The 19637-nt window shown below is 38.6% G+C and overlaps 1 protein-coding gene across 8 annotated transcripts in view; it reads left to right on the forward strand.

The window, feature by feature from the left end:
* Window positions 1–19637, forward strand: part of LOC132831360 (RNA binding protein fox-1 homolog 2-like) — a 335115-nt gene that overhangs the window by 299396 nt on the left and 16082 nt on the right. For 7 of the 8 annotated variants that reach the window (XM_060849458.1, XM_060849452.1, XM_060849456.1 and 4 more), the window contains 5 exons: window positions 2565–2618; window positions 3332–3406; window positions 7454–7583; window positions 14259–14301; window positions 19373–19437. In XM_060849458.1, the coding sequence (XP_060705441.1) occupies window positions 2565–2618; window positions 3332–3406; window positions 7454–7583; window positions 14259–14301; window positions 19373–19437 (367 nt within the window). Of the gene's footprint in view, window positions 1–2564; window positions 2619–3331; window positions 3407–7453; window positions 7584–13374; window positions 13415–14258; window positions 14302–19372; window positions 19438–19637 lie in introns of all 8 variants that reach the window. The other variant, XM_060849453.1, reaches the window with a different exon arrangement.

Consider the following 19637-nt stretch of genomic DNA (forward strand, 5'->3'; position numbering starts at 1 on the left):
TGGAATCTTCCAAGTGTTTGAGTACACAGTTGAGTGTTGAATTGCAGCAATGGAACTGGGAGTTGTCAGATGAAAGGCGAGCAGTTCTCCAAGGATGGGGCAATCCTGACTCTCACTATTCTGAGCCTAATCATCATCTCTCCTCTCACAGAAGCCGAGCATGAGTACTCTGAGTTCGCTGTATGCATGCAAGACCATATCCTGCAGCGGGACTAACCTAATCTCTTGCCTGGTTAAGAGTGGGATTCTTTTTTAAAAACTGTATACTCCTGATACCGATGTCTATACAAGCCTAATTCTGGATTACACATTCCCAGACCAGAATGAAGGAACTGATTATGGAGGGCATATGTTTGAAAGTACAAAATGCAGAGTTACATAATTCACACATTAATTATCACTGACAGATAAATGGCTTACTAGAATGTTTCAGATTGGCACAATAAGCAACTTGAGTCAATTTATCTGCTTGACTGGTGCATTTATTTTTTGTACAAGTTTAATATCAGTTGTGGAATAAGTTATTTTTCCCTTTTCCTCTTTACCATCTCAACTCTGCTTTCAGTTTTCTCTTCATTTCCTGAGAATATCAACTTTGTGACAGGCTTCAGGTTCCATAGGGAGCAGACACCCTCCAAGTGGGCATTTTTAATGTGTGAGGCCAGATGGTGAATGTTCGTTTGTCAGGCATATCACAGCTGAGCTCAGTCCCCATTCCCTCAATGCCCATGCTCACAACCATGAAAAATTTCTGGGCACTGATCAGTTGCAGAAATCCTGACTGACTTTCTACTTTGCCACTGAGGTCAGTTGTAGCTCCATGCATTTGCTCTCCTGATCAAGGTCAACTAATAGCACAGATCAGTGATTAAACCTTGGCCATTTTTGCATTGTAACTTTCAGCTTATTCATTACTTTCACTGGCTGAGTCATCAGAAGCATATGGATTAAATATCATCAGTTTAAGTTTTAAATCTGTCTACAGCTGCAAGCTTGGAATAAGCTTTGAGGTATCTGATTGATGTTGCTAAATTTAGGGTTTACACAGTGGAGGTTAAGAATGGCATGTCATTCCATTAGTGATGCTAGGACATTGGTTCCTCTCCCAAGTGGCTAACTTCAAATAGAAACCTGGAGTAAATGTCAGCAGACTGTTCAAGTGTCAGTTCAAGATCGTTTGACATTGGAGGATTTCGGATCTGTTTGCATTCTCTACTGACATCCAAGCACTTGCACATTTCACCAGATCTATGGAAATCCAGGCTTTTTTAGCTCACGATATGAAGGCTGCAGTCTGCTAATTCAGTATGTATTAGAGAGCAAATTTGTAACTAGATCGTCTGTCTGGCTCAATGCCGCACTCGACAACTGTTCTGACCATTGGGATACAAGCAGCTGATTTCCTCTGTCATCTCCCTATTTCTTAATGCCTCAAGTTTAAAACTCATTCTTAAGCTTAAATTTTCTTATACCTCCCTATCTCCTGTCCATTACCTCTTTGCAATCCTATAACTGTTTCTTCTCTGCCCTCCAGAGCTCTTTGTTCTTCCAGATTTCTGTAAACTTTGTTGTGTGTCTTCAGTTAGAATGATGCGGAGGTGCTGGTGCTGGACTGGGGTGGACAGTATCACAAAACACCATGTTACAGTCTAACAGGTTTATTTGCAATCCCAAGCTTTCAGAGCACTGTTCCTTCATCAGGTCTTCACCTGAAAGCTTGTGATTTTACATAAACCTGTTGGACTATGACCTAATGTCGTGTGACTTCTGATTTCAGTTAGGTAGGTGTCATGCTGTAAAATTGCCTCCTTCATCGATAAACCTCTCTCATATATAATCCTCTGAGCAAATCTTGATCTCAATTTTAGCGTAAATCTTTGTCAATGCCAGAGAGGAAATATTTCTAGACATTCTTGTGCTTTATAGGCTCTATAAATAAGTTGTTTTATACTTGCTGGAAAGTTCTTTTTTAAGCAGTACTTTGTAAGGCAAGGAAAATATCTCTGAGTCTGCACATTGAGCAGAGGGAGCTTTACTAATGCAGTTCATGTTTGTTTTCTGCTCAGTCTGCTGCTTCCTATATTTATGGCATTGCTTCTGCTAGAGATCAACTCCCAGGTGCCAGTCACCCTGGGAACTATGGCATGTGATCCTAGTTACCATCTAGTTAGTTGCCCTGCAGTGCTTAACCAATTTGCTTGTGTGTGTGAGGCCTGATGGTGAGTTTTGGATCAATAGATTTGTCAGCGTGCAGTGCTCACTCACAGTTTCAGCTGATGGTTTTCTATCTATAACCCAGGGATGATGAACATCATGTTTTGCAATGATCTCTATCTACATGCACTGTATCTACATTGCAGTGGTTCAGGAAAGCAGTTCACCAACACCCTTTCAAGGACAATGAGGAACGGGCTTTTCGGGAGCTGTGACTGCAGATTAACACTGGAATAATTTAAAACTGGATTTTTTTAATTGCTCATGAATTATTGGGTATTCTTTGTGTTATTTTTCTTCAGATTGAAGCTTGATGTAGCAATAACTTCAATGTAATTTATAATTTTCAGGCTGGAAGCTGAGCCCTGTAGTTGGTGCTGTTTACAGCCCCGAATTTTATGCAGGTAAATATTTTAAGAAATGCCATGTCACCTATAATTGAACTATCTCAAAGTTTCTATGTATTTTTGTTAAATGATTCCTTTGAAACATGATCTGAGAAATATATATGAATTTGCCACGGACAGATGTATTTTTTGTCCACAATACATTTGAATATTTGAATTCAGGGTAATTTGTGAAAATGTTACTCAAGTTATCAGACATCTTTCCCCCTCAATGGAGACCACTTCAGTAAGCACATGCTGGGACCTGCTGCAATCCGCACTTTTTTTTGTAGCTGACTTATTGGGAGCCCCTGAGCATATAGAGGATTTGTGAATGTTTTTGGTCAGATACTGAAATGAAGTAGCCACTAAGGATGTTAAACTTCAAACTACTGCTTTGGTACAACTTAATTCTTGGAGAAGGGTTTTTGATCTTTTAAGTACCGCCTAATACTCCGTCTCAAGAGGAAATTTATTTTAAAAGAGAGCACAGAAAATGTTTGAATAAAAACAGTAAACAAATTAGAATAATCCAAGGAAATCAGAAAGTTGGAGACAGTTTGAGTGCTCTAGTTGAGCTGTCTAATCTATTATGAATGATTTTTGGGGGATCTTTATTTGGTGCAGTTTTTACTCAAGGCTAATGTAAAATGCACAGCATATTTAGCTGTAAAGTGCTGCTGAGCAGATTAATGTTTTAATATTGGTTGTACGATGCTGTATACTTGCAGGTCCTGCGTCATTATCATCGTTACCTTTTCACCTACATCCTGTTGCCTCTACAGCACTCAGCCCAACACACAATGGTAAGACGAGTTGAAAACAAATATTCTAGATAATTAAACTTACTATATACGAAGTATATAAGCAGCACCATTTTCAACCATCTGTTCGTAAAATATTCGAACTTGAAAATTGCTGTTTGACATTGAATTATTTGATTGGAATTTGTTTGATTTGTTGTTGTCCTCCAGTTGTATTCCATCTGATTCCCTATTCTGTGTCTCATCATCTGCTCAACTTAAGACCATAAGACATAGGAGTGGAAGTAAGGCCATTTGGCCCATCGAGTCCGCTCTGCCATTCAATCATGGCTGATGGGCATTTCAACTCCACTTACCAGCGTTCTCCCCGTAGCCCTTAGATTCTTGTTGTCTCGAGGAATTATCAATCTCTGCCTTGAAGACATTTAGCGTCCTGGCCTCCACTGCACTCTGCGGCAATGAATCCCACAGGCCCACCACTCTCTGGCTGAAGAAATGTCTCCGCATTTCTGTTCTGAATTTACCCCCTCTAATTCTAAGGCTGTGCCCACGGGTCCTAGTCTCAATTCAAGAAGCAGTTCATCACCTATTGTATTCAATTTATTGATGAGATGAGTGAGTTTTGATTGAAAGACTTTACGTCTTGTTTTGCATTATGGAGTACAAGCTAGACACAGAGTAAGGCGACTTACATTTTGCCCCAGTCTCAAAGTTGAAGTCCGGGATTACAAATGTGCAAGGGATGAAAGCAAATTACTGCAGATGCTGGAATCTGAAACCAAAAGAGAAAATGCTGAGAAATCTCAGCAGCTCTGGCAGCATTTGGCTGTAAGGAGAGAAAACAGTTGGCATTTCAAGTCTGTCAAAGCTTTGACAAAGGGTCAGTTAAACTCGAAACGACAGCTGTTTTCTCTCCTTATAGATGCTGCCACACCTGCTCAGCTTTTCCAGCATTTTCTGTTTTGATTACAAATGTGCAAGAGCTAGCAAGCTGGTGATTGAACCTCTCCTATACTATGCACACTGCTGTAATTCTGGTCCACAGCACAGCACCATATGAATTGTTCCACCACTGATAGTTGCATTTTCAACTGCCCAGGTCACACAGAATCTCCCTCATTCCCAAATCCTTCTACTTCCGCAATTTTCTCACCCACTTAATGTTTACCTTTCGCATACAGAGCCCTGACTCAGTACCAGAAGATTCTTTCATCTCATTAGTCAGGGCTGAATTAGAAGTCGTGTCCCTGCAGGTGAAATACCGTTCAGTCCCACTTTTTCTTAATTCAGACAAAAAAGACTGATTCTGAAGTTCCTGTTTCTGTATGATCAGTAGGTTATCCTCTTAAAATTTGCGGTGTATTTGACATTAAATCAGTGTTAGTATCCTACAGGCAAAATATCACATACATCTTGCAATCTTTTTTACTTTCAGTGAATACTTCTTTGTTGTCATTAATCCTTCAACATGTCAGAGTTAAATGATTGCACATTTGGTGTTTTGGTGTCTTTTTTGGTCTTTTAAGAGTCACTGCAGTTTTTGCCACAGGAGGCAATGATTGCAATTTCTATCCATGCCAGAATATATATATGAATGTTCTTTTTTCTGCTTCTATATGCTGTTTCATCATCACATAATCATATCTGTTTTCCATGAACCATGGACTCTTCTAAGTGTGCATTGTTTTTGGGTGCTTAAAAGGTGTTTGTCACCATCAGGTTTTCTTTTGTCAGAATTGTATCAATCTATCAACAATGTCATTTTGTAAGCTAAGGCCATACTAACCAACTTGTGTTCTGACTGCTTCACTGATTTTAGTGTTTTTCATCTACTACAATTAACAAGTTAATTAACTTGATAATAACACTAAAGAATGTCAACATAAAATGCCTGATTCCTGCACAATGTGAACTTGTATCAGGGCATAAACTTATAATGACTACTCGATCCAAAGGTTTTCCTTTCTGAGCTCATCTGATCTCCTTGATATTGGCCACTAACCTTGAACAGACGTGTCTCCTATGTCTTAAAAAATGTAGCAAGATTGAGGACTCAACAAAAATATGGAAAGCAAATGGGGAAAAAACCTGCAAGGGAAATGTGACTGAATGGAAAAGAGATAAGGATTGGCTGACAATTGTGATTCTGGAAATGATGATATAGCAGAGAGAAAAGTAATACACCCAAATATAATGACATTGAAAAGAGGGTAAAGAAGGCAGTTAAAGAGAAATGGTCTCATGAGATGTGTAAGGAAATGTTCAAGCTGGAGAGGCATCAAAATGAGAGTTGCACCGAAAGGTAGATTCTTTGACATATTGAAAGGAAGAGGTTGCAGCAGATATTGGGTGAATTAAAGACAAAGTTGGGAAAATTTTGTTTTAAAGAGATACAGTAGCAAAAAAAAAGTGGACATATATATAAATATAAATAATTGTACAACGATATAAATTAATGGAATCTTCAAGATATAAAAGTGAACAATTGGCAAAACATGTCAGAGGTTAAAAAAATTTTGAAATTGTTAAGTATAGGAAACCTCGAATGTTTGTGATCAAAGTATACTAGTGCATACATTCCAACGGACTTGAGAGATTCATAAAGCATTGTTACCTATGAAACATAAAGCAGTAGAGCACAATTATTTCAGAACTACCATTTCATGGAAGTAAGTTTGAAAATCATAATAGGAAAGAAAGCCTATTTGGAGCAGAGATTGATGAAACCTGATTAGACCTGGAATAGGAGCTAAAGAGGAACTATTTAACCTAAGAATGATATTTATTAAATATCTGGAACAAAACAAGAATATTAATGTATTCTTGATAGGCTATGAAGATGTATTTGATTATGGTTATCACCAAAAATTAATAGCTATGTTGCTGAAGTGTGACATTGAGAGTAAAGATGAGAGATTTATGCAGAGCTGATATTGAAGCACCTGGCTAGTTGATGGACAATCTGCTCAGAAGTACAAGGCTGTGCACTGCTGCTAATATGATTCAATGTGTACAAAGAACAAATATTCAGAGAACTGGATGTATTTTCAGGCATAAAATTGAAGGCAAGAGATGACAATCATACTGTATGCTAGTGACAGCACCATTGACAAAATCAGAAGAGGACCTTAAAGTAAAATCCAGAAGTTCAGACTATGAATTGAGTATGAACACCAGAAAGACAAAAGCAAGAGTTAGAAGGAATGCATTCACAAATAAACTAGTGTTGACTGGATGGGTGGTGTTAACACTGGAACAAGTTGGGATAGATTTGTTTATTTGGAAAAAGATGATAACAGAGGATGGCCAAGGTGATGTAAGAGTTGGAAGAAGGATAGAAACAGCTAAAAGGAACTTTGTGGAAATGAGCGGTCTGTTATTGATAAGAAAATGCAAATTTATAACAAGATAAAAAACCTCCTAAGACACAACCTGCATTCACTCTCCTGTTTTCTTAGAAACGTGGACAATAAGTAAAGATCAAAGGTAGAAAATAAATGCTTTTGAAATGTGGAAGTGAAGAAGACATACTAAAAATTCCACACGCAGACCATAAGACAAATTTAAAAGCTAATTAAAATTGCACAGTCAATATGAACTGTTAAAAATTAACATGCAGAAAAGAAAATGTCAGTATTTCAGCCACTTGTTCAGAGCTGAAAAGCTCCAGCGATCACTTTGAGGGCAACCTGGAGGCAGCAGAAAGAGAAGTCACCCTCCGCACAGTTGGATGATGGCTATCATGGAGTAGTTGCAGATGGACCACTGTGTGCGTGTGTGTGAGAGAGAGGATGGTACAAGACAGAGTGTGATATACCATAACCGCAGATCATCCAGCAGGAGGAGCCATGAACCGCAGCAGTTTTGTGTTATATAAACAAGCCTTCTAGGACTTAATTTATTTATTCAAAGATTATTTCATTTATAGTAAAGGCTGTATGCTTGTCTGTACATTTTCATTGTCACACTTTGTTTCTGATTGTCACAACCACGGTTTCCATTCATAAGTAGATTTTTTTTCCTTTAGTTATTTGGGATTAATGCTTGTCACATTATCCTAATATTCACTCTTGCATCCCAAATCCTTAGTTCCTGGTTTCCCATATCAAGCAGCCACCACAGCAGCTGCATTGAGAGGTGCCCTGAGAGGACGAGGTCGTGCAGTCTACAGTGCATTCCGTGCAGCAGCGCCCCCTACCGCCATTCCGGCCTATGGAGGGTAAGGAAACCTGACTAGAAGTGAGGGAACCATTTTGTGCATGAAGTTTTCAAATATCACTAAATCTAACCTCAATGCCATCCCCAGTTATTCTGAACATATTGTACTACTAATTTCAGTGTCTTCAATTTGCAGCTACTGTAAATGATACTTAAGAGAATCCGAGATTGAACTCTAGACCTAACAGTTAACCGACCGATAAAGCATCTTTGGTCAGAGTTTTGCCCTGACAGAGTTTAATATAGAAAATCATGGCTATTGTGCAAAATTAATGGTGTAATGCAATAATCATTCCGGTGCACAAGAATGAGATCTGCCTATTGTTGACAGTAATATCATACTGTATTTCCCAGTCTATGACTGAAGTAGAGAAATGACTAACTGGGTTAGGCTGCACCTGCTGTGTGGTAGTGTATGATGGTTACTAGAAATGTTACTACAATTATGTGCATAATTAAGAATGAATTCAAGAGAGTGATTCTGGGTAACTGGAGGATGAGTCCATGGTCTGTTTTCTCTTTAATTTGCTCATTTTTATGTGAATCTTTAAAAATATAATTATCATAGTGAATTACAAATGCCTGGTTCAGCTTAGACTTTTGTATGTCTTTACGAATGCTGTGTTATTGGCTCCCTTTCTTCATCAGATATGAAGTTTGCACACTTTATTAAATTTCCACCTTATATATAGTGAGGTTCTCTGCTCACTGTGAAATTATCTTCTCCATGCATAGCAGAGTTCTGTTATCTGTAACACATGGCCTCTGAGTTTGGGGTATCTGATCTTCCTCTGAGTGACTGCAAACAATGTAAATGACTACACCAGAAAGATTGTTGTTAAAGTGCAGAACTTGAGAAACAAGATTTTTTTTTGTTTTGAAGCTTTTTGTCTGGCTCTTCAGAGGGTTGTTGCAGATTCAATGGGCTGAATAGCCTCTCTGCACTTCAGAGATTCTATGAATAGCAATGCAGTGACCATGTGTTTATTTGCCATTGCTGGTCTATTAGCAGTGCAGTACTATACCATCGTGACCTGGAACCCACCCTCCCCCCATTTATGAACTCAGCAACATGTGCAGTTTTAGTGACATGTACACCAATAAAGATGGGATCCCTACTAGTCCCAGCTCTCTGTAACATCTTTGTTAGGTTCTATCCAAACTGTGCCTTCAATGAGCCTCCAATTTGTACATGATATGATTGCTATATTTGAATCTGTAGCTGCATGAAAAAGTTTCCATACACATGTTAATGGACATCACCCTGTGCTCAAATTCACATTTGAAATGAAGGAATCAAATGAGCTAGTTGTGAAAGTGGTTTTGGTTTCTGTACTTTCCACTATGAGCCTACTTGGTCAGTTTGTGTTGAGGCCTTTAACTGCAACAAGCAAAGTACTGACCATGTACAACCAGCCTCAGTTTGCAAAATTCACGACACAGTGCCCAACAGATGATATGATTACACAATTGTACAACATTTGCTAAATAATCCTGAGTGTGGAAAGCATTATGTTGATAACAAACTCAAGATGGTCAATTGGGCTCACGATGTTCATGTACCAGAAATCCTAGCTGTGAGGTTTGTTCTTTCCGGGAAAAAAATGTACACGTTTCCATTAAACAAAGAGAGGATGGCCCTTCTCTTGTTCATTTCTCAAGGCAATGCCTGGACCAGAGACTATCTGTCTGCATTAAAATGTAAACAGAACTTGACAATTAACTGTCAATTGCCTTCCTCGTAGTGAATTCTATGCAGTGACCCCCAGCAATCAGACTTCCAATTGCCAACCATTCAGCACACTTCTCTCTATAAGTTGTTTATCTTTTACATTGAGATTTCTTGTGAATTGTTATGATGAGTGCAAGATGAAAAGCTTTGATAAAATGTCTTTTTCCAATATTACTGGAAAGATTAGTGGTTACTTTGTGGTGAATCTTTCACCTTGACTCACCTTTCATTGGTATTTTTACTCTTAGCATTAAATGATTTTCTGAGCTGAATTAAGCATAATAAGTTTATATAAATTTGTAATCCACAGTGGATCATGTTTCTTTGTGTCCTGTGCATTACAACAGCTCTTTTAATCTATTGAAGTATTAAACTTCTGTCCCCTAAATGATTTTGTAATTCAGCCATGTCAGTTTATTTCCCTTCTCTCTCGGCTGGCTGCTTCGGAGAGCAAGCCTTCAGCTGTGACAGCAATTCACGTGTTTGTGATGCGTTGCACTTACATCTGGCAAAGCCAGTTTTATCAATGTTACATAATTGGCAGTCAGTACCATGTGCTATGGCAAATACTTTCCATTCGGTTGGTTTATCTTCATGTTGATAAATAAAAGTATCTTTGATATCGCAGAGTGTTCATGCACATGCTTGATGCTTATTGTTAGCCTGCATGGTTCTCCAGGCTCAAGCCCACTCCCCTCCATAGGAGAACTGTACACTTCCCACTTCTAAAGGTGATCATCTCTGTCTCAGTTAGTGTGAAATGAAGGCATATAGGGAAATGAACATACGGAGCATTATATTCATTGACCTCAAATAACCGACATTCTGCAGACACTTGTTTGAATTTTCTGTATATTAACAGCTTTCAGCTATCCTTCAAGGAGCCTTTAGCACAAGCATGTTTGAATATAAAACTACTTTATACCAGTTTTTGTTTAAAAGCATGTGGATAATTTATGTTAGCTAACATTGTCACTGATGGCTGTGAAGGAAGGTTTGTCTCAAAGAAAACAAAGCATGGGGAGTCTGAATTTACAGAAATTGCCAGGTGATAAAGGTAGAGCAGAGGAGATTGGAGTGAGAGGCTCTAATTCTTCAAGTGCTAACAGTGTACATCAAAATAAATAAGTAAATCTTTATATGCAATAGTTTTGGGAACACTTTTGACTCCATTTACATTTAAAAATAATAACTTGTGACACTGCCATCCAGTTCTGAAATTTTGGCTTTGCTGTGCAGACAGGAAACAGCTGAGCATGAAGTTTTGTTGTAGCACAGTGAGTGGATCCTCAGTCAGCTGCACTCCCCATTGCAAACCTTTGAATCTTTTTTGAACTGCCAGTCCACCATTACCATGGAAGTGGGTGCATAGAGTTAATTGCCTGAGTGAAATCTCCACTTAGAGTCATAGAATCATACAACACAGAAATAGACCCTTAGGTTCAGCACATCCATGCCAAACAGATATCCCAAACTTAACTAGTGCCATTTGCCTGCACTTGCTTTCAAGAAGAGAAATGTTTTGACTATGTTTCTGTCTCAAAGATGCTGCCTGATCTGAGTATTTCTGGCATTTTCTATTTTTAGTTCAGCGTGATTTCACTTCTGTAAAAATCTTTTTAGCATTTAGGAGTTCCAATTGACCCAAAATCCATCTGCAGTATTTGAGAGTGCACGTTTTGATTTCCTCTATCATTGTGTAAAACATTCTCCTAAGAACCAAGATACGATCTAAAGATTAATCAGCAAATAGTTTATTTCTGTCCTGTTAGATCTTTTTATGGTTTTAAGCATCTCAATGTGATTATCCCTTAAGTTCAAGAAAGCACAACCCACATTTATACACAGGATTAAGTCATTTATCCTAATGACTTAATCCTGATAAACCTGTGGTTTCATTCTGGGAAAACTATTGCAACCACTCCAAGGCCAGCCTAGCTAACCTGTGGTATCATACCTGCAAGTGAGCACAGTGAACCCACATCTGACCAAAGTTCTGAACAAACTAAGTATCATGTCCTCACTTTTGAATTATAGTCTCTTTTTGAGGTAAGACATTTGATTTTTTGACTACTTTTCATCTCTTTAAACAAAGCCAAATTTGACAACAGAGCCCAGCTCTTATTAGAGACTCTAAAAGTGGAGGGACCTCTCAGAGATTAAACTGTACAAGTGAAGGAGTATCTTTAAACCTCCTTACATTGTTGTTGTTAGTTCACTTCCTGTTTCCTTACTAGGAGTGCTTGGCTATGCTGACTTCCATAGCTGAGTAATAAAGGGTGTTTTGCCAGCTGAGCAGTATGAGATTACCAGATTATATCCTATCACTGTGCTGCCCATGTCCCCCCTCGATTGTATCGTTGAGTGCATAGACCCTAAGATCACTTGGCCCTCAAGCTTCCTCTGCCATTTCATAGGATCATGGCAGGATCCAACATTCCTCACATTTATTTTCCTACATAATTCCCTAATTGATCAAGAATGTATTTACTTATCTCAACCTTAAATATACCTTAAACATACTTATCTCAGCCTTAAATATACAGAGACTCTGGTCCCGCAGCTCTCTGTGGCAACGAGTTGAGGGACAACCAACCCTCTGAGAGAAGAAATTCCTCCTCATCTCAGTCTTAAAATGGTCAACCTTTATCTGAGACTATGCCCTCAGCCCTTGAGGGGAAACATTCTCTCAGCATTTACCCTGTTTAAGTACCTTAAGAATTTTACATGTTTCAGTGAAATCGCCTCTCATTCTTCTACATTCCATTGTGCAGAGTCCCAACCTGTTTAATCTTTCTTCATAAGGCAGTCCCTCCAAACCGGGATCATCCTAGTGAACCTTCTGAGATCAGAACTGCTCCTATTGAAATAATATCATCTCTTAAATAAGGGACCAAAACTGCTCTCAATACTCCAGATGTGGTCTCACCAGCATCTTGTAAATTACAGTAAGGGTTCCCTACTTATATACTCCAATTCCTTGAAATAAGAGCCAACAATACATTAACCCTCCTGATTACCTGATGCTCCTGCATGTTCACTTTCTACATTTCGTATACAGTGCCCCCAAGTGCCTTTATGCTGCAGTCTACTGCAGTTTCTCTCCATTTACATAACGTCCTGTTCTTTTGTTCTCCCTTCGAAAATGAATAACTTTTCACATTTTTTCACATTATACTCCATTTACCAACTTTTAACCCACTTACTTAACCTATCAATATCCCTTTGTAAAGTATTTGTATCTGTCTTGCAACTTGCCTTTCCACCTATTTTTGCATTGCCTTCAAATGTGGCTACAGTACATTAATTTTCTTCCTCCAAATCATTAATATGTATTGTAAACGGTTGCCGTCCAAGCACTGATCACTGTGCCATTCCACTGATCCCAGGTCACCAACTTCACAAAAAACTGCTTATCCTCAGTCACTGTTTCCTGCCCATTAACCAATTCTTTATCCATGCCAATGTACCACCTCCAACACAGTGGACTCTTGTGACTTAACCTTTGTAAGATATCTTCTCAAAGACCTTCTGTAAATCCAAAACCACTTATCTACTGACTACTCTCTGTCCTGATTGTGATTTCCTCAAAGAACTCTAATAAATTAGTCAGATATGATTTCCCTTTCATGTAGTCATGCTGTCTCAATGAATTACAATTCTTCAAATGTTCTGCTATTTCTTCCCTAATTAATTCCATTACTTTTTCTACAATAGATATTAGGTCAATCAGCCTATATTTACCCACTTTTTGCCTCCTTTTTTTTGAATAGCGGTGTTACATCTGGTACTTCTCCAGAATCCAAAGATATTTGGAAAAGAGCACAAGCTTTGGAAAACAGAAATGACATTTGCCTCCAAAGTTGCTGTCACTGTTTTCTAGTCAATAGATTTGGTAATAAATAAAGTCTGAAATGGATATTTTGCGATTAAAACACCTGCTTTCAAATTATCAAAGCTTTCTGGTAGTCTACAGAGTTCTTGTGACAAACCTTGCCTTTGTTAGCCCTTGCATGTTGGAATTGCAGTAATCAGAGTGTTTCTGTGTGCATCTCTGCAGTGTGGTTTACCAGGATGGATTTTATGGTGCCGATCTCTATGTAAGTATAAATATTATTTTACATTGCTACCCTTCTGTCGATAAAGCCATTCTTTAAGCCAGTATGCTAATATTTTTTCTCGCTGTGTGTTTTCTTCTCATCTGGTGGGTGCTAATTCATAGTTAACTGGTTTCACTGTCCATTTATATAAGTTTGAAACACCAGGCTTCCTCAGCGTATTCTGTTTTAAGTTTAGTCAACAGAGAAATAATATTCCTTTGTTTCTATATGCAGTGTACAGTGTTCTGACTTTTAATGCTTTCAAGTATTACACGTTGGATGGAAGCAGTTTCTTTTGGGATATCACGTAAATGCAATGATATCAAAAAGAACATATCAAATAAAGTTGACTTTTGCTGCACCAGTTCGTGTGCTGCAACTGTGCTGTCAGGAATACCTTGCTCAATCAGTTGCTGAGGTTACTAATACTGTTCACTAAATCTTGTATCCTTTTGAATTTTTATTTTAAATTGAACCACAATGTTTACTGAGGAATGCTGGTGTGTGGTGCACACATTTGACTTTGAAATCAAATCCATCATCTTTGATCTGTAAGTAGAAATTGGAGACAGTTGACAAAGGAAGTGTTGTGACAGGTGCTCAGAGTAAATTTTAACAAGTGTTCAATTATTTCAAGAGTGTGCAATTGAACAGCCTGTGAATGTCCTTTGCTTTATAAATCTGGTGTTGAAAGGTTCTTCAGCATAAAGCATCCTCCAATAATAGAATGGCTTTATCCAAGAAGGGTCTCTCTTTCTTTGTTTGTTTCTTTCTTTCTCTCTCTCTATTCAGTTGTTTCTTTTCCAGCCTTGTCGCCAATGTTCTTCCCTGTGTTTTATTATAGAATAGTGTATCAGGAACCAGTGTATAGCAGTAAGTTACCGCAGGTATGATAGAAATGTGTGAAGAGACCAATCGCACAGATTGTGGATTGCAGTGACAAATCCTACTAACAGCAAAGACTGCAGTTAGGGATGGGAGCAGGCACTAAATGAAGATAAAAGCATTCCTGAAGAATGCAGTAATATCACCTTGAGCTAACACAAACTTAAAAGGAGAGTGCCCTCCTCATGAATATAATTGGTAGGTTTATCATATGAGTTTGGTGTTTATTACCAATTCAATGCATTTCACTTTGAATTATTAAAAAGCTATGAGTGTGTCTCATCATGTTGGTCTGATTGAAGGTTGTGTACCAACCCAGTGCCAAGGATTTGTCCAAGGAACATCTGTTTGGGCGGATTAGGGTTAGAAATCCAAATTGAAAGGATGGTGCTCTTACTTAAGGATCAAAGTTACGTACTTAAGGATCAGTTTATTTAGTGTGAGTATCAAGTTCCTTGTAAAATCTCCTGTCGTTTTTGGAAATAGCCCTCCCATGCCCCAGTTCCTGAAAGAGAGGGCAATGGGAAGGTAACATGTTTTCCTCCAAACTTCTGCAGAGCCAGCTTCTCATGATTCATTCATGGGATGAGGGCATCACTGGCTAGACAATATTTATTGCTCATCCCTAATTGCCCAGAGAGCAGTTAAGAGTCCACCACATTGCTTTGGGTCTGGAGTCACATGTATCCTTGACCAGGTAAGGATGGCCGTTTCTTTCCCTGAAGAACATTAGTAAACTAGATGGGTTTTGCTGCTAATTAATGATAGATTCATGATCATCATTAGATTCTTATTTCCAAATTTTTATTTAATTCAAATTCCACCATCTGCTGTGATGGGATTCAACCCCTGATCCCCAGAACATTACCTAGGTCTCTAAATTAACAATCCTGCGATAATAACACTAGGCCGTGCTTCCCTGCACATTCGAGACTGCTTTGACGCCCAGGGTGATTCGCTCTTCAATCATTTATTCATTTCCCAACAATAAACTCCTAGTTGCAGGCAGGAATAGTTTTTTAAATATACTTTGCAAACCAGTACCCATTTCTGTGCACTGACGGAAGTCTGAACTATCCAAGTCATGAAGACCATGGGAAACGGAATTACAGTAGCCTTGTTTACTGTGGAGCTTGGGAGAAATCTTTAAGGACATATGCCTGCAATAAGAGAGACAAATGAGGTGATAAAAAAAAACTCCTTTTTATACGCATGGAAGCAATATCAGTGGGAAATGTGAAACCAACCTGCAGTACATTAATCATGCAGGAGAATGTAGATAAAACCTCATGGGATCTAAGCATTGAATTCCAATGAAGCAAGTCACTTCCATTCACTCCAGTGCATCAGGGCATAAATGCACCATCCTTTCCCATTAATTCATGTACCCGTGCAAATGATTATACGTTTTCATTCAGTGGCTAGCTTTGGATTAGGGTTTTCTTGTTAAAACACAATAAATATTTAAATGCACTTCAGGTAGAATTATTGCTGTCTGATCACTTTTCATGCATAAGGAATATTAAAGACTTGATTTTTTTTTTGTTCTCATAGCGATAGATCGTGGAATGTGATACCCAAAACACTGGTTTAAAATTCCAGAATTTGATCAAGTAAAAACTATTGATGTCAGACAATGCCCTTTGTAATGTTAGATGCAGGTCTATACTGTTACCTGTTCTACAATGTTAAAAAAACAAACTATACTTCTACTGCAATTCATTTTGAACTGGGTAGATTGCATAATCCATCCCACTGATAGCTGCACAGTCATGATCCCCACCACATTTTGGTATTTATAAAGGAGGACTTTTTCTCCCATTTTCTTCCCTCTGGGCAAGTGCTAACTGTTGCCAGATATGATTTAGGAAAATCTTTTAAAACCTCACCCAAGTGAATCTGTGTGAATCTAGGTAGAATCAAGAGGCTATTCAGCTTTGAAGGGCACTCAAAGTGAGCCAGGCTCTGTTATCTGGGCAGCATGGTGGCTCAGTGGTGAGCACTGCTGCCTCACAGCACCAGGGTCCCAGGTTCAATTCCAGCCTTGGGTGACTGTCTGTGTGGAGTTTGCACATTCTCCCCGTGTCTGTGTGGGTTTCCTCTGGGTGCTTTGTTTTCCTCCCACAGTCCAAAGCTGTGCAGGTCAGGTGAATTGGCCATGCTAAATTGCCCATAATGCTAGGTGCATTAATCAGAGGGAAATGGGTCAGGGTCTTTACTCTTCAGAGGGTCGGTGTGGACTGGTTGGGCCAAAGGGCCTGTTTCCACACTATAGGCAATCTAATTATCTCTCATGCACACAGAGTCACTGCATATTAGTAGTCTCCTGTTAATTTTCCCCCTCACTCCATGGGCATTTGAACCATTGATAATTTCTCAACTGCCATCCACTTGATGCCTCTAAGTGGGAAACAAAGCTATTATGATTTGTGTCGTTCAGTGTGCACCAGGCAGTGTATTTACCCAGGGAAGCTTGGAGACACTCAACTTAAATTTCTATTTCCCTTGAAATAGAAGCAGGTAATCTAGCAAAGGGACTCCAGCTGAAACACTAAAAATTGATTAATGAATACAAATGAAGCTGCCACACAATCTTTCTCCTCTTCTGTTCCAAACATATACGATGGTTATAATCTACTGAGAAATATACTTTCCGGTGAGATCTACCATTCATAGGATTCAAAATAAATTAGGACTTCATTCAGAGTACAATGTTATAAGTGAAAGGATTAATGTTTGATACAGCTGTTTCATTGAAAGTTAGCTTTTTTCCCATTTGCATTTCAGTAATGACATTTGTGTTTAAAAAATTGTTCCCAGCAAGCAGCTGCTACTTTAAGCAACTTTTCCACAGATCTTTCATAAACATGCTATAGAGTTTGGTTAGTATTCAGCTCCCACCTCTAACTGCAGCAAGAACGTTTAATGTGGTTTGCTTGACGTGAACGTTAACCTCTTAGGTATGCGGAAGAGGCTGCAATGAGTGAATGGTGATCGTGAATGTTTATTACATTTTTATATATACATTTTATATCTATATAATACTGAGAATCGTGGCTGCACGCTCTAGTAATCCAGGCTGTTTCCTTCACTCGGGCTTGCCATAGCGTATAGGGCTGAGGGCTGTCTCTGGAGAATGCTGGGACGCCCAGAATTAGTCTGTGGATCATTTGGTTGGTGATTGCTAGTGCTGTAGATTCGGACATTCGCATGCTCCAATTTCTCCTGATTGACGGATACCACAGCTTGATTGTTTAGAAAATAAATATTCATTTTTTTATTGCATCTTAAATGTATTTTCTAAAACTGCATTTGTTTTAAATGTAATTTAATCCACTTGAGCTGCAGAGTCAACTATTCATTACAACTGTTTGGCAATGATATGAAATAAAGTCACGAGCAGTTATAGTTTTACACATCTGTCAGAGATTTCTTGCTCACTAAATTCGATTTTTTCCTCAGCCCTGTTGGTCTGTTGGAAAGACACTAGTACAGTGCTATATTATTGTGTTAGTTGCTATCAGATGTATAGGCTGTCTCTCAGGACATAACAAGCATAAGAAGAAGGAGCAGGAGTAGGCTTTGAACCAGATCTGTTCACTAAGATCATGACCTCACTTCCACTTTCCCTATAATCCTCGACTCCTTTGTGGATCAAAAACTGTCTGATTTAGGCTTGAATATACTCAACGACCCACCCTCCACTCCTCTCCAAAAATTAACATCCTGAGAAAAGAAATTCCCTTTCTTCCTTATCTCAAACAAGAGACTATTTAACCTGAAACTGTCTCCTAGTCCTAGATTCCCCAGAAGGGCAGACATTATTTCAGAACATACTCTGGTATGGTCGCCTTTCATCCTTCTAAACTCCAGTGAGTATGTGCACAACATGCTCAACTTCTCCTTACTTTTTCCTCATCCTTCCACTTTGCCATATCTCACAAATCAACATGCCAACCTTTCTCTGAATTGCCTCTATTGCAAGTATATTCCTCCTTTAAATAAGGAGAGAAAGCTGTCTGCTGTCTTCAGGTACTGTCTCACTAAAACTGTATACAGCTTCCCTACTTTTATGCTCCATCCCTCTTGTAATGTAGGCCAACATTCCATTTTTCATCCTATTTACTTGCTCGACCTCCATCCTGACTTCATATAATTCATGTGTGGAGGCAGTCAGATCCCCCGTCCCATAAAATTCTACATTCTTTCTCGAACTGAATCACCTGCTTTTTATCCCACCAAAATGAATAAGCTTGTATTTTCCCACATTATATCTCATCTGTCATTTATTGCCACTTTGTCTATATCCCTATACAGAAGACAACTGCACATGTCTGTTGATAATACTTGGTATACCTTATCAAGGATTGACTAATTGAATGAGGAGAGATTTTTGGACATCAGTGCATGTGTTGAGGGTTTTGGTTTGGTGGGCATTGTTATTGATAGAGTTAGATATTTAAAACTCTTCTATTCTCTTGGTTTATTTGCATTTTTGTATCTCCGCACTCAACGTTCCTTCTTACCTTCATTCCATATTTCACTTGGGGACTTAGCTAGTCAGAATTTCTTCACCTGAAGGTATAAGGGTAACTTTACCCATAGTCCACTAAGAAGGGGTAGAGATTGACAGTAGAGTGGCAAACAGTCAAAGTACCAGCCACCACTTTGTTAATTACACTGTGTTGAGGAGAATGCCCAGAGCTCATGAATATTTGGTGGAAGCAAATTCTTATTTCAGCAATGGATGAAAGAGGGATGGCACTTCTAGATGATATCTAGGGTTAATGCACAACAATTACGTAGTAGGCTTTCAAAGTTAGATTGTCAAATGCAATATCCTATCTAAATTTTCAAACCTAATGCTTTGAAAGTAGATGGTTAGCTCTTTAAAATGTTGTCATTCAAGAATTTTTCAAAAAAGTTTACAATCTGCAGTGTTAACAATGAACATACATGGGTCAACTTTTGCTTTAAAATTCATAATATATGAAACAAATGCAGTTTTTGCCATTATTTTGGTGTGCATGTGACCATTTAGCCATCTTCTTAAACATCATGTTTTTTTTATAGGGTGGATATGCAGCCTACAGGTATGCACAGCCAGCAACTGCTACGGCCACTGCATACAGTGACAGGTAAGAACCAAGCCTATCCATCTCTCACTGTTCGTTGTAGCAGGATGGATGTCTGTTCTTTGTTGTTGTTATACTCTTTATCACGTGAGATTGCCATGCTGCTACAGCCTGCATTTGTTCACTGTGCTTATGGCAATAGAAGTTCTCTGCTCAGGAATCATTAACAAAATACATCATTTTGAAGACTGATTTATCAAAAA

This window comes from Hemiscyllium ocellatum, chromosome 33 (assembly GCF_020745735.1).
Source record: "Hemiscyllium ocellatum isolate sHemOce1 chromosome 33, sHemOce1.pat.X.cur, whole genome shotgun sequence".
Classification (NCBI taxonomy): Eukaryota; Metazoa; Chordata; class Chondrichthyes; order Orectolobiformes; family Hemiscylliidae; genus Hemiscyllium; species Hemiscyllium ocellatum.